The sequence below is a fragment of the Molothrus ater genome, chromosome 10 (assembly GCF_012460135.2).
Source record: "Molothrus ater isolate BHLD 08-10-18 breed brown headed cowbird chromosome 10, BPBGC_Mater_1.1, whole genome shotgun sequence".
NCBI classification, from domain to species: domain Eukaryota; kingdom Metazoa; phylum Chordata; class Aves; order Passeriformes; family Icteridae; genus Molothrus; species Molothrus ater.
Genome location: NC_050487.2, coordinates 6,193,814 through 6,215,012, shown reverse-complemented (window position 1 = coordinate 6,215,012; position 21,199 = coordinate 6,193,814). Strand labels below are relative to the sequence as shown.

The 21,199-nt window shown below is 42.1% G+C and overlaps 1 protein-coding gene across 4 annotated transcripts in view; it reads left to right on the top strand.

The window, feature by feature from the left end:
* ARMC8 (armadillo repeat containing 8) overlaps positions 1-21,199 on the top strand; it is a 62,908-nt gene that overhangs the window by 31,084 nt on the left and 10,625 nt on the right. For 3 of the 4 annotated variants that reach the window (XM_036388859.2, XM_036388857.2, XM_036388860.2), the window contains 11 exons: positions 2,422-2,514; positions 5,794-5,853; positions 7,039-7,119; positions 8,417-8,492; positions 8,578-8,668; positions 12,297-12,357; positions 15,082-15,282; positions 17,896-17,991; positions 19,350-19,432; positions 19,697-19,778; positions 20,982-21,068. In XM_036388859.2, coding sequence (XP_036244752.1) covers positions 2,422-2,514; positions 5,794-5,853; positions 7,039-7,119; positions 8,417-8,492; positions 8,578-8,668; positions 12,297-12,357; positions 15,082-15,282; positions 17,896-17,991; positions 19,350-19,432; positions 19,697-19,778; positions 20,982-21,068 — 1,011 coding nt within the window. The remainder of the gene's footprint in view (positions 1-2,421; positions 2,515-5,793; positions 5,854-7,038; positions 7,120-8,416; positions 8,493-8,577; positions 8,669-12,296; positions 12,358-15,081; positions 15,283-17,895; positions 17,992-19,349; positions 19,433-19,696; positions 19,779-20,981; positions 21,069-21,199) is intronic. The other variant, XM_036388858.2, reaches the window with a different exon arrangement.

The window sequence follows — 21,199 nt, the reverse complement described above, 5'->3', positions numbered from 1 at the left end:
ATGCTCCTGTGATCAATGCTGTTGGATTTTTAGATGAAATGGACCATTGCACAAGGATGTCACTGGTGAGGATGTGAAATAAGTGTTTGTTGGTTTCTTCCCTGGTGTTAGATACAGATGGAGAGATGTTACCCATTCATCTGTGTGGATTAAAAAAGTTTAACTGAATAATTATTTTATTCAAAGATGTGCTGCTTTAATAGTTGCAGTTTGAATCCTTTGAAATAATGCAGGTTTCATAGTCAGGGATTTCCCTGCAGGAGATTTCAGGTCTTGCATCTTACAATTTGAAGCTCCTTTTTAAAGCATTTCTGCCTGTGAATCCTGGTGTGTCTTTCTTCTCTTTTCCCTTTCCTCCTGGCTTCTTGATGGTCGTTTCTCAGGGGAACTTTGTACCTGAGCAGCCTCTTAGCACTGATTGTGATGTTGTGTTGTACACTGATGGGGCTTGATGCCTTCAGCTGCTGAAGATCTGCAGAAAAGGACAAGAATCTGTTTTAATGGGTCAAATGCATCAGAAGACAGAGGAATCCTGGGTGTGTTGTCAGTTGGTGTTGCTTTCACTCAGGGAAATTGGGAGCAGGCAGCCCAGAAGAGGGTGTGGGGTCTCCCTCACTGGAGCTATTCCAGTCTGGAGTGCTGTGCCCTGTGCTCTGGGATGGCCCTGCTGGAGCAGGGAGGTGGGACCAGGTCACTGCTGGGCTCTTCCAGCCTCACCCATTCTGGGATTGAATCTCCTCTATTGCACTGCAAGCAAACCAGTCCCTTGCTGGCCTTTGGGTTCTGGGCTCTGTGTAAAGGCAGATCAGATGGAGCTGCTGTTGGCTAAACCCTGAAAATGTTGCTTGAAATGGGAGTCCCTTGGTCTTCCTATATAAGCATGAAATGACCATGGATATATGGCTGGTGTACCTGGGAGAAAGTAATTTATAAATGACTTTCTCTCTGTAGAATGCTGAGATGCCAAATGAGGCTGTTGCATGTTGATCCTTTCCAGTTGGTGAGAAACAAGCAGTAGAAATGAGTTTATGCTCAGTGTGTTTCTTGGCTCTCTTGTCCTATTGTTTTCTGTAGAGAATAGGAGGGCTGGATTGTCAGCAGCAAAGCTTCCTAAAATAAGTATGATAATTGTGTATATACATAAGTAAAAAATATTAAATAAATACTGCAAAGCTTTGTATAATCTCAAATATTTTTGCAAATAGGGGAGACTGACACATGTTTATTTTGACAATATTAAAAAACGTGGTGGGAAATTTCCCAGGTAGTTGGAAAGTAAAACTTCTCATAACCAGGGTGTCTGTGTGAAGATACAGTCACTGAACAGTCAGGCTGGTGCTGCTTTCAGTGCTCTCATAGGAGCTGAGGTGCAGGAAGGTTTTGCACTAATTTCAATTCACCTCTCTCTAAATCAGAGAGTTGTTAATTCATCATTGTGCAGATAAAACAGAGTCTTAGATTTTTGGGGCCAATATAGCACATGTGTTTTGGAAAGGAAGGGTCATTCAATCTTTCCCTTTGCTCAGCTCCCTTTATCTCATGGAAGTAATTTAGTTTATCCCTTTCCAAGCTAAAATACCCATTGTTTCTTTTAATATCACCATAGTTCCTGCCACTAAAATGTACTGGCAAAAGTAAGCAAAAGCTTTTGAACATTATGGTTTTGAACCTCACCACAGAGATAAGTGACTGGATATGTTTGCAGAAGAGAACTTGCCACAGAATCAAGGAAAATTTTCAGTTGCAAGGGACTTTAAAGATATTCTCATTCCAACCCCCTGCCTTGGCTAAGGGAACCTCCCACTGAAGTATAAAGGTTTTCTTTTGCTGATTTATTTGGGATTCTCTGTCACCAGTGTCACACACACTGGCAGTGTCTATAGTGTGTGTGTTTGACTGCAAGACAAAGGACATGATGACTGCCCATGAACCAGTTCCAGGGGACTGTGCCCTGTCCACGATGGGCACATTTTAGTGTTCCCTCCCTGCTCCCCTGGACTCAGAGCTGGGAGAAGAGCTGAGTCAGCCACACTGGTGGGAAGAGAGCACTAAGACAACTCCTGGGCTAATCCCTGTCAGTGGCCATGTTTGATTTTGGAATGCTTCCCCCCCCATTCTTTTATTGGTTTTGTCTCAAATATTTTGGAGGCAAATTGCAGAAGTTTTATTCCTGTTATTCCTATTTATTCCAATTGCACTGACCTTTTATTTATTTTCCATGGGGATTTGGCTCAGAGCTGTCACTCCTGCCTTCAGCTTTTAATCAACTGCTTTTAATGGTCTTGCTCTGTATCCATAAAAGTTTTGGTGGAAGGAAGAACACTGAGTGCAGAATCAGGAGTGCTACTTTAAGTAACAAACTGCAAAGAAGCTGTGCTGAAATCCAGTGTTAACACTCTTTTTTTTCTCCCTTGTTTGCAGGATGCTACAGTTATCTCCCACCTCATGGCACTGCTCAGTAGGTCTCGATACACACAAGAATACATATGTCAGATCTTCTCCCACTGCTGCAAAGTAAGAAAGACAATTCATGTTCTCCATGCAACTTGTATTTCTGGCCTCTAAGAACTGTATGTGTGCTGCCTTTTGTGGCAGGAATTTTGAGCCAGTAATGACTGAACTGGTACTGCTCTGTATTTGGTACAGATTTATTTGGGTCAATAGCTGCTGCTCTGCAGTACAAAAAAATATGCAAATCTGGGGGGTTTATAGGCTTTGGCTGCTAAACAAAGCCAACAGTCTGGGCAAGCATCAGTCTTCACTTTAAACACTATAAATCTTGGAACACTTCTGGTTTTCCTCTGAAAGTCTGAGGATAGTGTGAGCATCTCTTTGCAGAGGTTGTGCAGCTGCTTTCACCTGTTTTAAACACAGAGATTGTTCTCTAAGAGGTGCTGTTGGTTGAGAGGAGAAGAAATGCTGTTCTCAGCTTAGCTCTATCACTTACAGGTTCATCCAGATACAGGTTCATTCCTGCTATGTAATGCAATTCTGTTGATATGAGAAAACTGATTGAAAACCAGCTGCAGCCCCACCCCAAACATAGCTTTGTCTTTCCCTTCCCCCACTCGAAGTATCTCCACTGATTTTTATTGTTGCAGTTTTTTGGGAGTTAATGTACCAGTGAGTTATGCAATAACTGTATCAAAATAATTCAGGGTAGGAAATGAGCTTTTCACAGCATCTTTCCCTTTTAGTAACAGTTTAAAACTAAAGAATCACAGATTGTGTACTAACAAAGGAGAAAGTTCCTAAGTTTATGGATTTATAAGTATTTACCTTGAAAAATATCTTTCTACCTTATCACTTAAAATGAGTCCTCTGGAACTGTGAATTGTTCCTTTGTTGAGTATCTGTGTTCTTCTGCCTTGACTGTTATTTATGTACACTCTTCCCTTTGCATTTCTTCTGCTAAGTGAAGCTGAGAACTGAAAACTCTCCACTTAGTGGGATATAAAGATAGAACTCAGCTGCTAATATTTAGGGAACTCTTTAAAGAAAACATAAAGACAAAATCCTACACTGGACCATGGAAGTTTACATATATACCTAATAGTGGGGAAAAACTTTGGCATTGAGGGAACAAAAATGGAGCAGTGAGGCACCTCCTGTTTAAGTGGCCCTTGAAAGTCTCCTTAACAGGCTGAGGAGCTTGAACAGGTGAAAAATGAGGCCATGTTGGCCTACAAGAAAAATAACCTGGGCCTAATTATGGGATGGTAAAAGAGTTGGTTTATACAATCAGGGGTTGGCTCTGGGAATATAAACCCTGTTGGCTGAGAGAGAACAGAAAACAGTTATTGTCATCTTTTTCCAAAGGAGTTATTTCCTTGCAGCTCCAGCAATTCCTGGTGGCTTGCATTTCTGAAATGTTGTTTACAGTGCAAATGCACAGTCACTTCACAAGTGAGGAAGGTCTTCTGAACTCACCATTCCATTTTGAATGTCTCCTCCAACCTCAAATCTCTCTCAAATTTTAGAGTCAATGTCTGGAAAAAATCAGGTTTTTGGAAAGAAGTTACTGGCTGTGTAAACAGAGAGAAACCAGGCTGCACAAGAAAGACAGGGTAATGGGTATGAGTGTGAGGAAATGGTTGCATTTGCAGAATAAACAGCTGCATAACAAAGAAAAATATTTGAGGTTGAGTAAACAGATCATCACAAATGTTAAATTGATCAAGAACTCATTCTCTTGCTCAAGCAAATGCAGCTGTTCAGCAAAAATCTGAAATGTCCCCTTCCTTCTGTTTTGTTTAGTTTTGGGGTTTCAGGTTTATAATGTCAGTGATTGTATTTTCAGACAGAGCAAAATGCACCTAATACAATGAAGACACATTTGCAGGGGATTTTCTCACTTCAATGAATAGGCAAAGTACATTCTTATAATTATAAACAAACAAAAAAATATATATATACTGAAAGTTTCAGTATTTACTGCATTTTAAATGGAGACTCCATCTTCCTCCAAAGGGCCTTGAGAGAGAGAACCTTTCTTACTTTTTTCCCTGAAGCAATAAGTTACTATAAATAAACCTTTGTATTTAGGTAAGGCTTAGCATATGTTCTAAGAGGCATTGATGCTTTTATTTCTCTTTTTCCTCCTCTTAGTAGATGTATTAATTGAACTAACAGTGACTTATCACAGCTCCTGCCCTCCTTGTCCCTGCACTGTTCTCAGCTCACATCTGTAGCCATTTCTTTCTCTGCCTTTCCAGCATTTTTGTTGGTTTCTCAGGTTTCTGCCTTGCCCTCTTCCATTTCCCTGGAAAAGTTCAGACCAGTTCTCTAGAGCTAGGAAATCCATCATTTGTGTTCCTAGCATATTGCTACTGGTTTCTGCTTTTGCTGCTCTCTTTTGCTGCTTCTCCCTGCACATTCAGAGTTAAAATCAATGGCAGGGGAGCCTTGCCCTGGAGAAGAGCCATCCTGAGCAAGGAAGAGTTGATTTACAGGGGAGCAGATGCAGTTCTTAACATACAGAGCCAGGATTCTATCAACATAGAAGCAAATAAGTAAACTGAAATCAGGCTGATGTACCTGGGATGTGAAAATGGAAGTCAAAATTTACTTTTAAAGAGTCTCTCTGTCTCAGTTCATCTGTTTTTAGAGCAAGTGGTGTGAGCAGGTAGAATTTGTTTTAGGAAGGATCCAGGATAAAGCCTGTAATCAAGGCAGCTTTCTCCAGGCCTTCTTTTGTTGGGTGACCTTAGGCTGCTGCTGGATCCCTGCCTCAAGGGACAAAGGCACTTAGGTACCTGCTTGTCATTGTGGAATGAGCTGTTACATTGTGGTACCCTAATGTTTCCTTGAAAATTGGCATTTCGTGATGGAAAATTGTGCAAGAAGTGATGTTTATTCCTGAAATATGTCAGTCATTCGTATTTGGAGAACAAGGTCACTGTCAGAGGAGTGGAACTCTCACTGTGCCCAAGGTGGAACAAAACCAGGCAGCCTTGCTGTTAAACTGGGGCTTGAACTGCTTGGAAGTGCTTCATCATATCCTCAAGTTTTCACCTTTATATTTGCAGCTGTCCCTCTTTATGGGTTAGTGCTTCCCTGGTTGTGCTGGTTGGTGCAAACACAGTGTGTACAGACAAAATATTTCCACTTGTGCAACTCAGATACACCCAGGTGTCACCTCTGTACAGGTATCTGTCCTGCTTGCACAGAATCTGCCACCTGCATCCCATGGAGGAGTCACTAATACTTGGGAATTACTAAATCTAGGGCAGTATGATTTCTTCTACTTTAAACTCACTCATTTTTTCACATATTTCAATATCTGTTCTTCAGCTCCACCACTGGCATAGCTGCGGCTTTAACTCATTGCCTCAGCCACTTCTGTGTGCCAATGTAAGTGGTTTTCCTCCTTCAACCATGCTGTTTTAATTGCATTTTTTGGTAGAAAGCTCTTGGTGGCAGTAGCAGCTGAAGCATCTCTTAAAGCACCAGATATGTTACATCTGAAAGTAATTTTATGCTTTTTTTCTTAGAGGTAAGAGATACTCTAAAAATGTTCTTTTGACTGTGAGAGGAATCTGATTTCAGCTGTATCTCAGATTTGAAGATAATGTGTCACTGATGCCTACAAGGGTGTAAGAGGTGCCATTAACTCAGCCAGGTTTGAACTAGAGATTAGGGAGTGAAAAGACTTTCTTCATTGCAGATTAGTCAAGGAAATGCATGGAGAGATGATAAATGCTGTGGCATCCTATAAGCTGAATTTAAATTTGCATAGCCTGTGCTTAATGCAGAGATGACCAGAGCTATGAGCCTACTTTTAAAGAGAGGTTTGCAAATCAAATACCAGCTTTGGCAAGAGACTGCTGAGGGCAGCAAGTATTGATATTTCATGTTGTTTTTTCAACCTTAGCAAGCCTTGTCATGCTACAGAAGTTCTTAGACTTTTCTCCTGCAAAATTTAGTATTTGTGTTTAATTCCAAAGGCTGTTTTGGAAAAAATACTGACATATCAGCCATTACCAACTTAGATCTTGAAGTCAGTAATAGGTGATGGCTGGCTGGATTTATGGCCAAACCTGCTTGAAACTAAAACAATAAATAATAAAAAATTGGAGGAAAATGTGAATTTCTTCTCACGGAACTGTCACTCTGTCTGGAACCAGTTTAGGAGAAACCCCTTCCCTTCTGCAGTTAGAATTGTTAAAAATGCTTAATTTTAACAGTGAGGAAGACATTAGTGACTGCTGATCTTTTATGTGATTTGTAGAGAAAATCAGGAGCTTTCAGTTGTTTCCAGTAGGAGGAGTAGAAACAGAAGTTCTCTATCCATGTTTCTTCATTTGTGTGAGCTAATGTCATTGCCTATTGAAGGAGAGAGTGGAAATGATTACCATAAAAGAACAAATGCTATAAAAATATAAATTGAAGTTGTTTATATATAAAAAAATAAAATTGCTATGCCAGCTGATTACAAAGTAAATGTTAGGAAATGTATCTTAAATATTTAACAATAAATTGCAGACAGTGGAAATCTCTTGCATGTTTTAAAAACCCTGTGTTATGTTTCCTTTGAAGGGTCCAGATCACCAGACAATCTTATTTAACCATGGAGCTGTTCAGAACATTGCACATCTGTTGGTCTCCACCTCCTACAAAGTAAGACATTTCATCTACCCTGTGTAACATGTGTTTATGAAAAGAATTCAAATGGAGATTATAAAAACCATGTCTGTGCTGTGAACCAAAGCTATAAACAGGTATGATGTGTATTTGTAGAATAACAGTTGCTTTTACTTGCCATATTCTGTCAAAACCACAGCTATTGTACTGTAAAGTTAAAGCAGCAGTAATGAAAACAGGGCTGCCTAGCATTGCTCCAAAGAGGAACAGGCACTTGAAAACCCAAGTGGTCTAATTTGTTGAACAATAAATGAGAACAAGAAGTTAAGCTGAAGAGAAGCAAGTGTGGTCTGTCCTGAAAAGGGAGTCCTACCTGTAAAAATAGATGGGTGTGCAATGTGTGGGGGCCAGCAGCTGCCTGTGTGTTGTGCTCCCTGAATTCCTGAGTCTCTGCTCTCTTCTCTGTTGTGTTTTGGAAGTCCATCCTGGACCATCACCTCAGAGGACATCACACTTTACCTGTAACTTGGTGGCCAGGAGGGGTCAGCTCTTCTTGGTCCTTCCACTTGTGAAGACAGGAACACAGTTTAAATACGTGCAGCTGTATAAGGGCAAGTCAAAGACTAATACCTGAACTAATCTAGGTTCTGTGATCTGGGAAGGTGATAATGGTTATCTTCCCTGTGACAAAAAAGAAGTTATAAAGATTTCATGAACTAGGCAGCCATGAAACATTAATTAAATCAAAACTTTGGACTGAAGAAGGAGGAGCCAAGATGAAGAAATTTGTCCATCTTTTTCATCCAGGTGCTACCTGAGGCTGTGTAATGGCAGTAAAACTTAGGGTGTACATTTGTTCTAAGATTAATCTGGAATCATTGCAGTTGGATGGTTCTCTTCAGACATTTCAGTAAGCCCACCTTCGAAGGATTCTGAAATAGAAATCTCAAGGGTTCATATTTCTGGTTCTCTAATGTACTTATGAGTCCTGAAAAGTAAAAGTACCATTGTTATATAGTATTCTTCTATTCTTCTGTTGTTTTTTACACATTTGTGAGGCATTACAAAGAAGACCAGTAGTTCCTGTTTAGTTCCCAAGTTTTAACCTTGCTGGTTTTCTTGAGAGTTTACAACATACCCTACAGAAAGATAGCTCCAACAGGGAGATGACAGAAGTCAGGGTGTGAGTTAGATGTTTCCATCTGCCCATGGTTCTTCATCTCAATTTCTTGTTGATAATACAGCATTGTTTTCTACAAGCCTATCCAGCAGTGTAGCCCAGTTTTGCTTTGAAGTCAGAGTTGATGTTTCATATTATTATGTTTTTACACAGGTCCGAATGCAGGCATTGAAATGCTTCTCAGTTCTAGCCTTTGAGAACCCCCAGGTATCCATGACTCTGGTCAATGGTGAGTGCAGTGCTGCTGCTGCTGGTTTGACACTCACTCTTTGCCTGGCTCAATGAGAATGACTTTGGGCTCTCTCTTTTTGCAGTGTCTGTTGATGGAGAATTGTTACCACAGATTTTTGTGAAGATGTTACAAAGGGACAAGCCCATTGAAATGCAGCTCACGTCAGCCAAATGGTAATTGTCTTCAGGAACTGGGGAAATAGCAGGGAGTTTAATCCTTACTGTTCAACTGCTCCCTTCTTCCTTGTTCCAAAGTAATATGGGATGTAAAATGTTAGGAATAATTCAAGATACTGTTTGCATTATCTGAATCCTTGAACAAGTGGATCTCACCCCATTTTATAATGTAACTTTCCCTCTTTGCTGTACATAAGCAGGGAAAAATATTGCTGGGCAGCAGTTTTGTGGGAATGTGTGTTCAGCCATATGGGTTTTCACATGTATCTTGGATTTGATAAGTTTTGCTTTGAACAGGCAGAGCACAGTCCTGAACTATCATCCTTGGTGGCTGTGCTGTGTTGGAGACTGCACCAAGATGATGGGAGAGCAGAGTTAGTCCCTCTACCCAGCTGTTTTAAATAAAACAGATTATTCTTCGGGCTTCATGAGCTCATAGAGCAAAATTAATGTTATTAATTAATTTTGTACTTCAGCTTTCCCTGCTGGTGTGGGCACATTTGTGTGCAGATCCATAATGACTTCCTACCCAGTGACAAGCTGTGACCCAGTTCTGTAATAGCAGCACCCTGGTTATGCTACTCCATAAGCTGGGATTGACACCCTTTAGGATCATTTTCCTTTTCTTGTGTTGATAGCATTGAAATAAATCACTCCAGGGGGTTCAAGAGATAAAGTCACCCATTGGTATGGACTACTAAAATTAAGTTTAACTCAGGAGTTTGGTCGCTGATGCGTTGCTTGATTATTCTTGTAGTTTTTGATGGCTTTTTTGACAAGGAGCAGTGAGTTCTCTGAGTTCACCAAACAATTTCACAGCCACTTGTGTCAGTACAAATCTCTTGATTCTGGATGAGGAACAGGTGGGCTAGGTAGGATCTGTGACTCTCTGCTCATGCTGCCAGGTTGTAATGCCCCAGCTCATTCATGAAAGCAGTTTCAGTGATGTGCATGTCTGTGAGGGGGGTTCTTGGGTAATCCCACTCCATGTAGGAGGTATGTCTTGTCTTGGGACCTCCCAGCCTCAATTCCAGCCACAATTGGCCCAAGCAGTCTGGTTTTACTGGTTTTGTTGAGCAACTCTTAGTGAAGAAGGCAAGTTAAATTAATTGCACTGTAGCAGTCTTTGATTATGTGTTTCTTTGAGAAATCAGAAAATACATAGAGAATGACATATTAAAAGTAATTTTTTTACTAATCTCAAGATATAAAGCAGTTGACAAGTCATAAAGACAGGCTGAGTTAGAAGAATTGTTCTGAGATGGACATTCCCAGGTCTATTGGTATTCTTTGCTGATTGAATGAACTGGGTATCCATCTTCTGCTGTTGCTTTGCAGTACTTTGCCTCCTGTGGACCTTTGAAGCATGAAAGAAAGTTATGTGGTGAAAAGCAGCAAAAGAAAATTGCAAGGAAATGGCAGACAAACCGAGTCTCTTCAATTTTAGATTGGGTTTCTCTCAATTAGTCCACAGGCACTCATCCTTCTTAGGGCTCTCATTTTTACAGCAGTCCTGGGGTTTGCAAAGCCCTGCTGGTTTTTCTTCTGTAGGTCCATCCCCTACCTGATTGCCTCCAAGTCAGACTCTCTCTTCCATTTTCTTAATGAGAGTAGTAGGTATAAATTGTCATAGATTATGTTTTTTTCTGCTTGTAAATTAGATTTCACCCCTACCTTGCTAGTTTCAGTCAGTTAATCTGCAGTTCCTCTGATTTGTCATTAGACTCTTTGGAGTGCAGCTCTAGAAGGGTTTTCCCTTTTGAATGTTCTCTATAATTTCTATTGAATATGGACTGGCATACAAGACTACTTTAAAAAGTCTTTTCCCTCAACAATTGAAGTAGACTTGGAGGACTCAAGGAAATACCTCTGATTGAAATAGAGCAAAAATCCTTCTCTTGAGCAGCAGTGTTGGGACAGAGGGAAGATCAGGATGCCACTTGGGAGAGTGCTCTGCACTTATAAATGAAGCAGTAACCTTTCCTGCTAAAATCACCAGAATTGCTTCCAGCTAAGCTAAGCCTATGTTACCTGAAGTCAAAAGTTACTTTCTTTCATTGCTGAAATAGAGCTACTTTGCCTGGCAAATAGGGTCTCACCAGACTAAATGGCAGCTGCAGGATGGGTGCTTTCCTCCTGACTGCAGGTATGAAAAAGAGTTTCCTGCTGTCAGCTGCAAGGCTTGGGCAGTAAAAGTTTAGCAGATTATCTCTGTGCTAATATTCAAGTCTTATCTTTTACTTTTGGAGGAATAATATATTAAGAGAGTTCTGATGGTAGGTGTACTCAGAATGAGGATCAGTGTTGGTGCCTCTGAGGTGAAAGAACTCGCTCTGGGCCCTTGGAAGGAGCTCAGGGATGTGGTGAGACACACCATGGTTTTATGAGCACATTGCTGTCCCTTAGCTGAGTTCTGATTGACCCTGTGTACAACTTCAGCCTGCCCAACCGAGGGTCCAGGCATGTTAGTTTTAAGTTACCTTTACTGAAATACAGTTACATTTTTTAACCTCCACTGTGACATGATAAAACCCAGCTCCAATGGTTAGTTCAGAAGCTAAAGGGAGAGAAACTGGTGCAGTTCCCCTCCCGCTCCATTCCACTGCCTTGTAGCAGAGCAGGTAGAAATGAAACCACCTCAAAGTAAAACACTTTTTTGATGGGTGAACTATTTTGCATTTCTGGTAGTTTGGGGCACTTTATAAGTACATAACAAAGAACTTGGAATTTGTCTGATGCTGTGTGAGACCTTGTGGTTGTCATATCCACTGTGAGCTGTTGTCTAATAAGGACCAAATGCTGGCTTGGTGCAGTGTCAGAGCCTAGGCTGTGTGCATTGTTAGTGAGGGTGTGCTGCTCCCTGCAGAGTGTAAAGCCCTGCCTGTGGACAGGCAGCAGAGCAATTCCACCTCTCCTGGGCTGGGGCAGGGCCTGGGTGTCTGTGCCTGAGCTGTCAGGCTGTGTTTCTCTGCTCATGGCTGCATACCCAGAGCCAGGTATATAGAGGAAGGTCTGGGTGGGTTGCACCTTTGCTTAGTGCAGGTTGTTCCTTTTGGATGTGTGCAGGGGGATAGAATATAAGAAAATAAAGGTAGTGTAGAAAGTAATCTTACCCCTAAGGAGTTGCAGCTGGGCCAATTATCAAAGATTAGGAACAGGCCTGACTTTAACAGGCCACAGCTGTAAGCAATGAGAAGAAGAGTGCTATAAAAGAGTGGGGGTGGCTGGTTGAGGAGGGAACTGGAGTCAGGTGGCTGCTTTGTGAAGAAGAAAGGGTCAGTGCTCTGAGGTGGTGCCCACGAGAAACACCAAGAAGGTATGATGAACCTTTGTGATTAGGAGATAACAGTAGGGAACCCCTGCAGTAAGATGCCAACAGGTGTGGGGCTCAGGCAGGGTGGTGGTGTGACCCTTTGTGGCAGTGTGTGCTGTATTGATCAGGGGTCCTGCACTGCAAACCTGCCAGAAGGTGCACCTGGAGGAGTTTGTGTGCCCAGGCCTAGTAAGCTCTGATGTATTTAAATCAAAGATAGGAGGATGTTTCATTAGGACAGATGTTGTGCAGCAGCTGAGTGAAGTGAAGCAAAGCCATGGTAGGTGACAGTGTCTTGTTGTGTTGTTGCAGCCTTACTTCCATGTGCAGAGCCGGAGCAATACGGACGGACGATCCCTGCATCGTTCTGAAGGTGAGCTGTGTCCTGCTTCAACCACCTTGTAAATACAGAGTAATTCTCTTTGTGCTAGCCATGACAGATCCTTAAACAGTTCTCTGTTCAAAAGGTTTTCTCATGTAGGTTTATCCTGGTTTTATTTTCTCATATAAAAGGTAGCACAAAATCTGTTACATCAAAGATTGCAAAGCACCAAGTTCTCCTAACTTTTTTAATTTAAAAAAAATAGCTCCCTGATTTTCTCCCCCAAGTAATGATAGATAAAAAAATCTATGCATTGGCTCTGACAAAGGCCTGCCCCTCCTGTCTTTTTGTGCAAGAAAGTGCAATGTACTGTTCATTCCAGTGTGCATATTGGCATCTGTTCTGCACTGGCACCTAGTATGTGCAGCTGAGGAAGCCAAGCTGCATTGTTCTCCCTCACCCTCCTTAGCTTTGGTCCAAATTGACACTCCAATTCTCTGCTCTCCTTTCTCCCTACAACATCTGCAAACTGGGGGCAACAGTTCCATTCTCCCAACCCCTCTCTCCTGCAAATCTCTTTCTTCTTTGGAAATGCCTTCCCTTCACGGATACCCCTGTTGGGCTGTGCCCTGGTCAGGATGGATGTTCCAGAGCTGCTCTGCCCTGGGACAGGGAGCAGGGCCTGCTGCCAGTGGCAGGTCGCTGTTGGGAGCTGGACCCTGCCCTGTGGAGCTGCACATGCTCCATATGGGCCCTGTGGAAAACCACCATCCTTTCAAACCTTTGCAAAGGGATGTGCTTGGCCAGCTCACAGCAAAAGCAGCATTTTTTCCTTGTGGAAGCTGCTTCAGCACAAATCCATGTTTGAGGCTGTGGAATTAAATGTGTTGTAGTACTTGAGAGTAGACAAAAGAGTGAGGGGAGAAGGAAAGCACAGAACCTTTGCCTTGTTCAAAACACCCCAGTGATTCCTCCTCCAGGAGCTCATACTTGCAAGGTGTCACTGTGCTTAATCCAGCCCCAAATCCTTCAACCTCTGCTGAAGTGATGGCCCCTTTAGCATTCAGGAATTATTGACCCTTTGCTATCAAACTTTCTGCATTTGGGGGCCAGTCAAGAATGTGTGTTTCCAAAATGGTTTTAATTTACTTTCATTTCTCAGTTTGAGTAGTGGGTTGATCTGCAACGTGGGGAAAAAATAAAACCCTTGAGAAGGGCAGGGAAGGCTGATAAATAATGGATTTGATGGGAAGGAAAATGATTTCTCTGGAATCCTAATAATGAAACTGTCCAGATAACCCAGGTACATCCCAGCCATACCATGGAAATAAGATATTCCATCATTACAGTCAATTTCCACACTTTCATCTGCTGTCCAGGTGTGTATTGTGGCTTTCCATCTTAGACCCCTACACAGCCCCTACTCCTGTGCATTATTTGCACTGTACTGACCTGTAGATCCAATGGAACAGTTAAAATGTGTCAATCAGAATTCCTGCTTCTGTTTCTAAGCAGATGGAATTGCTCAGTGTTGAAAAACATGAGATCTGTGTTTCTTGGGTGCATGCAGCCAGTGACTTAACAATGCCCAGGCCTTGAGTTCCAAGAAATAGCTCATTTCATTTCAGGCCATTTGACCTTGGAAAGAATTAAGAAGTACATTGTCTTTGTGATTTAGACATGGAGTTCCACTTCTTTCTTTCTCACTCCACATGAATGTAATTTTTTGAGAGCCTGTGTGCAGTCTTCCTTGCTGCCTCAAGGCCAGGTATGCAGAAGAGGGTGCTTTGGCTCACTGGATTAGCTGCAAGATTCATCACCTCAGTGATAATCTTTGAGGTGACATCTGGCTTTCTAAAATATGTAGGCAAATCCTGTTTCCTATGCAACGGAGATCAGGTATTTATCTATTTAATCATTTGAACAGTCAATGAGTGGATGTTATTTCAGGTCCCCAAAACATAACTCTGAACAACATTTACTGGAGTTATTCTGTTGAACTTGGTGGCATTGCACAAGCACAAACCTTGGTGTTATTCCTTGTCCATTTTCATATTTGGGAAGGCTTGAGGGAGCAGAGTCCCAGCCCTTGAAGAATTGGCCTGTCCAGAGTTAAATACTTTTCATTGGGCTTCTGGTAAAGAAAGACTTGATTGGTTTTTCTGTTTTAGTAGAGAAGGTGGAGCAAAACTGTTGTGTGGGTGTAACCAAGGTAGGGGGGATGTCAGGAAAGGCAGAATGGACCTGGGTTCCAGGTTAGCTTCTTTTCTGGCTGATCCAATCTGCTGCTTGCTGAGGAGTATTCCTCCCTTGCCCTCTGCTCCAGGCGGCCAGTGTGTGGGAAAGGAGCCCTGAGATTATTTCAGACTGCATTGTCCTTAGTTAATCCTGGGTCACAGAAGGGCAGGAGGGGTCAAGTACTTGAGGGCAGCTTGGGTACTTTTGGTTCTGGTGTGTAGTAAGAACAAGCCTGGGAAAATATCAACTTCTGAGGGGATTTTAAAAATTTTTTACAAGGCTTTGTCAAACTTTGTCTATGTTTACTTCCAAACATTGCATGATTTTGGCTGTGTGAAAGTAGGGGATTGTACACTCAGCAATGCCTGAACAATTCTTCTGTGTGTGGAATCTCTGAACCCACTGAAATGTGTGTGTGTGAGAGTTCTTATCTAAAGAACAATGCAGAGCTTTGCTGTAGGACAATTGTTTTCATTTCTTTGGAGTTTCTTTATCAATGTAGCTACACTAGAAACTCCTTTTATTTCATCTCTGCAGACTCTGCCATGCTTGGTTCGAATGTGCAGTAAGGACAGACTGCTGGAGGAGAGGGTGGAGGGGGCAGAGACTCTGGCCTACCTGATAGAGACAGACATGGAGCTGCAGAGGATGGCCAGCATCACCGACCACCTCATCGTCATGCTGGCCGACTACTTCAAGTACCCCAGCTCCGTCAGCGCCATCACCGACATCAAGAGGGTGAGTTTCCTGACCTGCTCTGAGCCCTGGAGAAATGGGCAAAACCAAAAACAAACCAGCTCAGGATGGGGCTTCTTAAACCTGGTTAAACCTGGTGTGCTGGCAGGCCCCCACCTGCTACCACATAGCATTGATTCCATGATCCAGAAGGCATAAAAGACACTTTATTGTTAGAAATCTACAGTTCTTATGTCCCTGATAGGTTGGATCAGGGTCTAAGAAGAAAAAAGTTTTTTATTCTGCATCTTCTCTAGCTTATATACTCTTAACAAAGCATGATCTTAAGTCATTAACTACATCACAATAACTTATTATATTCATTGGTGCAGAGCAATTAATTCGATATAATTGGCAAAAGTTTGACAGAAATTTAATAAGGCACCTATACACATCTACTTAGGCAGAAATTTTCATCTATCTTTTCTAATCTCTTTCTATGCTGACGACCTTGTCTTCTTCCTTGCTATAGATACACTTGAAAATCATCAATTGTTATTTCTTCTATTAACTCAGCTTTGCTTGCAAGCCAGCTGTCAAGCCCCTCCACATTCCTATAAGGAGTATTGGTGAACCTAAGACCTGATTGGTCTCAAAGTGAAAACTTCTCACACACTATTGGTGGTTATCAATAGCACACTGCTAGAGAACCATATGTATAAACAATGGTTACAGAAAGAGAGATAATAATTGTTTGAATTCTTTTCCTCTAAGTTTCTCACAGCTTCTACACAGCTTTCCAAGGTTTTTCTAAAAAAGTCTGTGCCCGTCCTCTGTGGCCAGAGAGCTGCTGCCACAACCTGGTGCCTGAGGTGCTCAATTGAAAGGTGACCAGAGGTGCAGCAGCACTTGATTTTTGATGTTTGTACTCTCCAAGGCTCAGTCACTGCTCTTTGGAGACTTCATTAACCACACAGAAGTGTGTATATCTGGTCTTCCCATCCTCTAAGTTTAAACATCTTGCCTTCAGGGACCAGTACACTTCAGCTTCATAAGAGATGAATAGTCCATGTGAAGAGAGATTTGTTTTCAATTCTTAGGTCAGGTTTGTGGAAAATCTGAAATTCAGAGGTTGTTCTATTGTGTTTAAGCACAAAAACATGTGGATGCCATGCACTGCTTTATATTATGAGTTGTCTGCACTTGCAAGATGTTGGATAAACAGAGACCAGATGTACCTTGGAGTCTTGCTGAAACTGATTATTAGAAAGAACCCAAAAAAATACATTACAGAGCTTTGCTTTTTCCCTAAAACTGGCCCAAGAGACAGGTTAATTTCTCTGACCCTGATAGAATGGGGTTAATTCTGCATAGAGACCCTCTTGAATGCTTTGTAAAAATGAAAATGAAACATTAAAAAAAAAAAAAAAGTTGCAGTATAAAAAACTGAGCAAAAAGAAGTGTAGCAGCTTATTGAGGAGTAATGGACATTGGCTGTAGCACCAAAAATATGATCAGGTTCCAAAAGTGAGTGGGGCAATTCTAAATATTATGACAGTGCTCTGAGTGTGCAGTAAGTCTGTAGAAGCAGCCAGCTGGGAATCCAGGGTACTGGCTTTGAACAGAGTGCTTGGAACTGCACCCTGTAAGGTAAAACTGCGTGAGGAGTGAGTGATGAATCTGCCAAGCAGAGAACTTGTCTGCTTAAAATATTTATAACATAATATTAAAATATTATGTTATAAATATTTTAATACTTCTGCTCCAATATAGCTGCACTGGAGAGAATTACTCATAGAGCCTAATTTTGACATTTCTTTTATTTCTGCACTTTGCTACCTTATACTGTCATTTTCCTGGCATTTTGTGTAGACTTTGAAGATTGTATTGTTTTGTAGAACACTTTGGTACAGAGTTTTGAGGATAGTCAGAGTCACAGAATTATTCTCAGAAGAGAACATGAGGAGATCTGAGAGCCCAAATTTGCTGTTCCAAGAAGGGTCAACCTCAAACACCACTATTTTATGATGTCTTTAGTACTCCCATTAATCATCATAAAATAGCAGAATGTGCTGAGCTGGAAGAGACCCCAGGGATCATCAAGTCCAGCTGCTGGCCCTGTACACTCCAACAATCCCGCCCTGGGTATCCCTGAGATCATTGTCCAAACTCTCCTGGAGCTCTGGCAGCCTTGGAGCTGTGCCCATTCCCTGGGGAGCCTGGGCAGTGCCCAGCACCCTCTGGGGGAAAAACCTTTCCTGATATTCAACCTCACCCTCCTTAACATGGCCTGAAATTTAGAGACCAACTTTGGCTCCTGGTATTGCTTCAGTTTTCTTGATAAAACTTGTCTTGATTCTCTCTCAGTATTTTCACTCCTTCTGGCTAGTTCCTGTAAGTCTCTATTGGGAGATAAGAATAGCTTTTACCTGAATATGGTCTTGATAGACCCCTAACCTTATTTTGGCCTCAAATTGAAGACCAAGTTGTCTTCTCTGTAACTGAGCAGAGAAATGAACCATAATCTTAACTGTGGTTATTGCATGATGAGCTCAGGGAGCAGCACCTTGTGGGTGGCAGACAAAGACAGTGGGTAAGCAGCAGTGTGGAACAAAGCAGAATATGACTCTGCAGCTGCTCTGGGGGCTGAGCCTGTGCCTGTGCTGTGTTTCCCAGCTGGACCATGACCTGAAGCACGCCCACGAGCTGCGCCAGGCCGCCTTCAAGCTCTACGCCTCGCTGGGGGCTAACGACGAGGACATCCGCAAAAAGGTGAGCCCAGGGAGCCTGCTGGGCACTGCTCAGCCACGGGGGCACTGGAAAGCAGCAATTCCCACCCTCCCAGGGGTCTCCCCGTTATGATGTGAATAGGTTGAAATGAAGCCTCTCTCCTCCATTAATAGGAATTTTCATGTTGCGTGGAATTGGAGGAAAAATTAATGTCTTGCTCTCAGAGTATAACAAAGTTAAGTTTAGTTGTGTGAGCATCTTCACAGCGATGAACTAGACTTGCACAAAGAGTTGTCTTTCAGCATTTTTGGTACTTGGCTACTTGTAAGCAATATAGTTGTGGCATATGAGAAATTTCTGAAACATAGAGATAATACACCTCTGTTTCTCATTTATTCCATTATATGACAAATATTAAAAAAAAAACTCTGGAAAGTCTGCTCATAAACAAAGTCAGAATTTGTTTCCTGATTCTCAAGTGACCAAAGCCTTGCACTGTCATAACAAAGCAGTTGGTGATTCAAACATTACAGCGCAGAGATTGGTTGCTTGGGCCACTCACGTAGTTAAAAATTAATGTGTGGAAAGTGGAGGGAACTTAATAAATGAATAATTAGAAGGAACATTTTTTTTTTAATTAATCATGAATTTGCGGTGTCATGTAGCAAGTGTAGAAGACAGGAATGTTTTCTGAGTTTATTTGCTGGTTAAATAGGAAAAGCAGAAGGAAGAGGCAGGTAAACAGAGGGTGAAAAGATAACATCATGAGGATTTATCAGTGGGGAACGACTCAGGATCTCCAGAATTCAAGACCATAAACTCCTACTTTGTTGCTTTAGTTAATTGGAAGATCCTCCTTTTACACAGCTTTTAATAAGCAGTGAGTGTGTACATGCCAAAGTTGATTTATTATGCAAAAATCCATCATTCATCTGGGTGTTAACTCCCTTTTATACTGGTCTTAAGTGTTTGTGCTGGCCTTGTCTAAATATGGCAGGTGAGCTACTGGATATTTTTTATCCACACAGCTCTACAACTTGTCTCTGATCTGTAGTTTGTATATGTTGTGTGCACTCACACATGCTCACTTTTGTTTTAATATAACATTAAGGGTAATTCAGGTATATATGTATGTGTATATATAGATAGAGAGATGGATACTTATATATAAAAATCACCCTCTTGTTGCTTGATGATTAAAAGCCATAGTGGAACATAGAATATAGAATTTTTATTTACTAATTGTCTGTAGATACACAAAATTTTCCACTTAATCTGACAAGAGTGTGGCATGCTGGTTTTAGCTGCAGTTTTTATATGTAACATTGAAAATGCTGCAGCCAAAGCCCCAGCAAGCCATGAGCTGTGAGCTGTGCACTGACCTGAGTTCTTTGGTGCAGATCATTGAGACTGAGAACATGATGGACCGCATCGTTAACGGCCTGTCCGAGTCCAGCATCAAGGTGCGCTTGGCTGCAGTCAGGTGAGCCTGTCCTCGTCCCTGCACAACCTTGGCTGCACTGGGAGAACTGTCTGAGAGCTGCCCTGAACTCAGTTCTGCTCTTGGGAGCCCTCCTGGGGGGGAGGGGCAGTAATCCTGGGCTGGTGCAGGGTTTTCTCCTGGCTGCTCCCAGATTTCTCCTTGCCTGCCTCCCAGCCCAGGAATCCTTGTGGAGCAGCAGGGTGTGTACAGCAGTGCCCATGGGGGTGTGCATGTCTCACAGGGAGGATTTCTCTTCCATTCCAGATGTTTGCACAGTTTGTCCCGTTCTGTCCAGCAGCTCAGGACAAGTTTTCAGGATCATGCTGTATGGAAGCCTTTAATGAAGGTAAGTGAGGAGCAGTCAGGTCTCAGTGCCTGGAGTGTTCTGGTCCATTCAGGGAGCACAGGGTGACTGTTCAGTTGGCATGCCTTGCTGTAGAATCATGATACAAATTACCTAGAAATCAATCCTGGGGCCTTCTCCTAAGAGAGTCCTAAGTCAACAAAAGCCAACAACAGCAAGCCTGTTATTCCTGCTTGGTTTTGGTTGGCCTTTTGTTTCCTTTTTTTCATTATTGTTTTTGTGGAGTTTTTTATCATCAGTGAGTGAAGCTAAATTATTCTCAATCCTACAACTCTTCTAGGACACTACAAGTACTACATATCCCTTAATGTCACACTCAGGCTAGATGGCACAGTTCAGACTTGTTCTGTGAGCTCTGTAAGAGAATTCAGATATGTGTTTTCTCCTGTGATTCTCTACCTCTTCTATCTCATTGCAGATTCTATAGCTGAAACCAAAGAGCTCAGAAAGACCTTTAAAAAGACACATTGTCATATAGAGCAGTTTTCCACAAGATTAAGTGAGATTCAAGTGTGTAAGATATGTCATCTCTCATCCTGTAATGTCACTATCATAAACACACATAATAAACCAGTTTCTCAGTTTCAACATCTTTGAGACCTTGAAAATGCAGAACAGACCAAGTTGCTAGCACACCTGAAGGTTTGGGCAGTATTGACACCCATAAGAATTTCCTGAAGTCAGCTTGATTTGACTGTTCAGAAGTGAAATGGCTGGAACACAGAAGGTGTTGTTGGCAGTAGGGAACAAGGGAGGAACATTTTTGGTTCAGGAATTGGTGTTTTGGTGCTGCTGGAGATCCAGGCAGAGATAAGGGACTATATAACTTGTCTCAGGCTGTGCTCCTCTGGCAGGATGCTCCTTAGAGAATTTGCTATGTTGTGCTTAGCACGAAGTACAGAGAGGTTTAAGAGGCTCCTGGAGCTTCCTCTACCTATGTGTCCTTTGCAGAGCAGGGCTTGTCCCCACTGTTTTCTACTAACTTGGACTGAAAGCTCTCAAATCTGACTTCTGTGAAATAATGCATTGTCCTGTGATGTGTATCAATCTGGGTCTGCACTGCTAGCATGGAAGCACCTCCTGAAGTCTGGAATACCCAGCTACAGCATAATGCCAGGTATTCCATTTTAGTGATCTCTTCATTATCCTGCTAACAGAATTCCTCTCTCTCCCCTCTGCCTGCAGGTTTTACAGAATGCTCCAAATGAAATTCTTGTAGTAGCATCTTCCACGCTATGCAATCTTCTTCTGGAATTCTCTCCAAGCAAGGAGGTGAGTACTTAGCCAGCAGCAGGGAGGGGAATGGACTGAAGTCAGATTACACAATGGTTCAATTAGCATAAAGGCATGTTAATTGGCAGCCATTGCTTGTGACAGTTATGGAGCTGTGATGTTACAGAGCT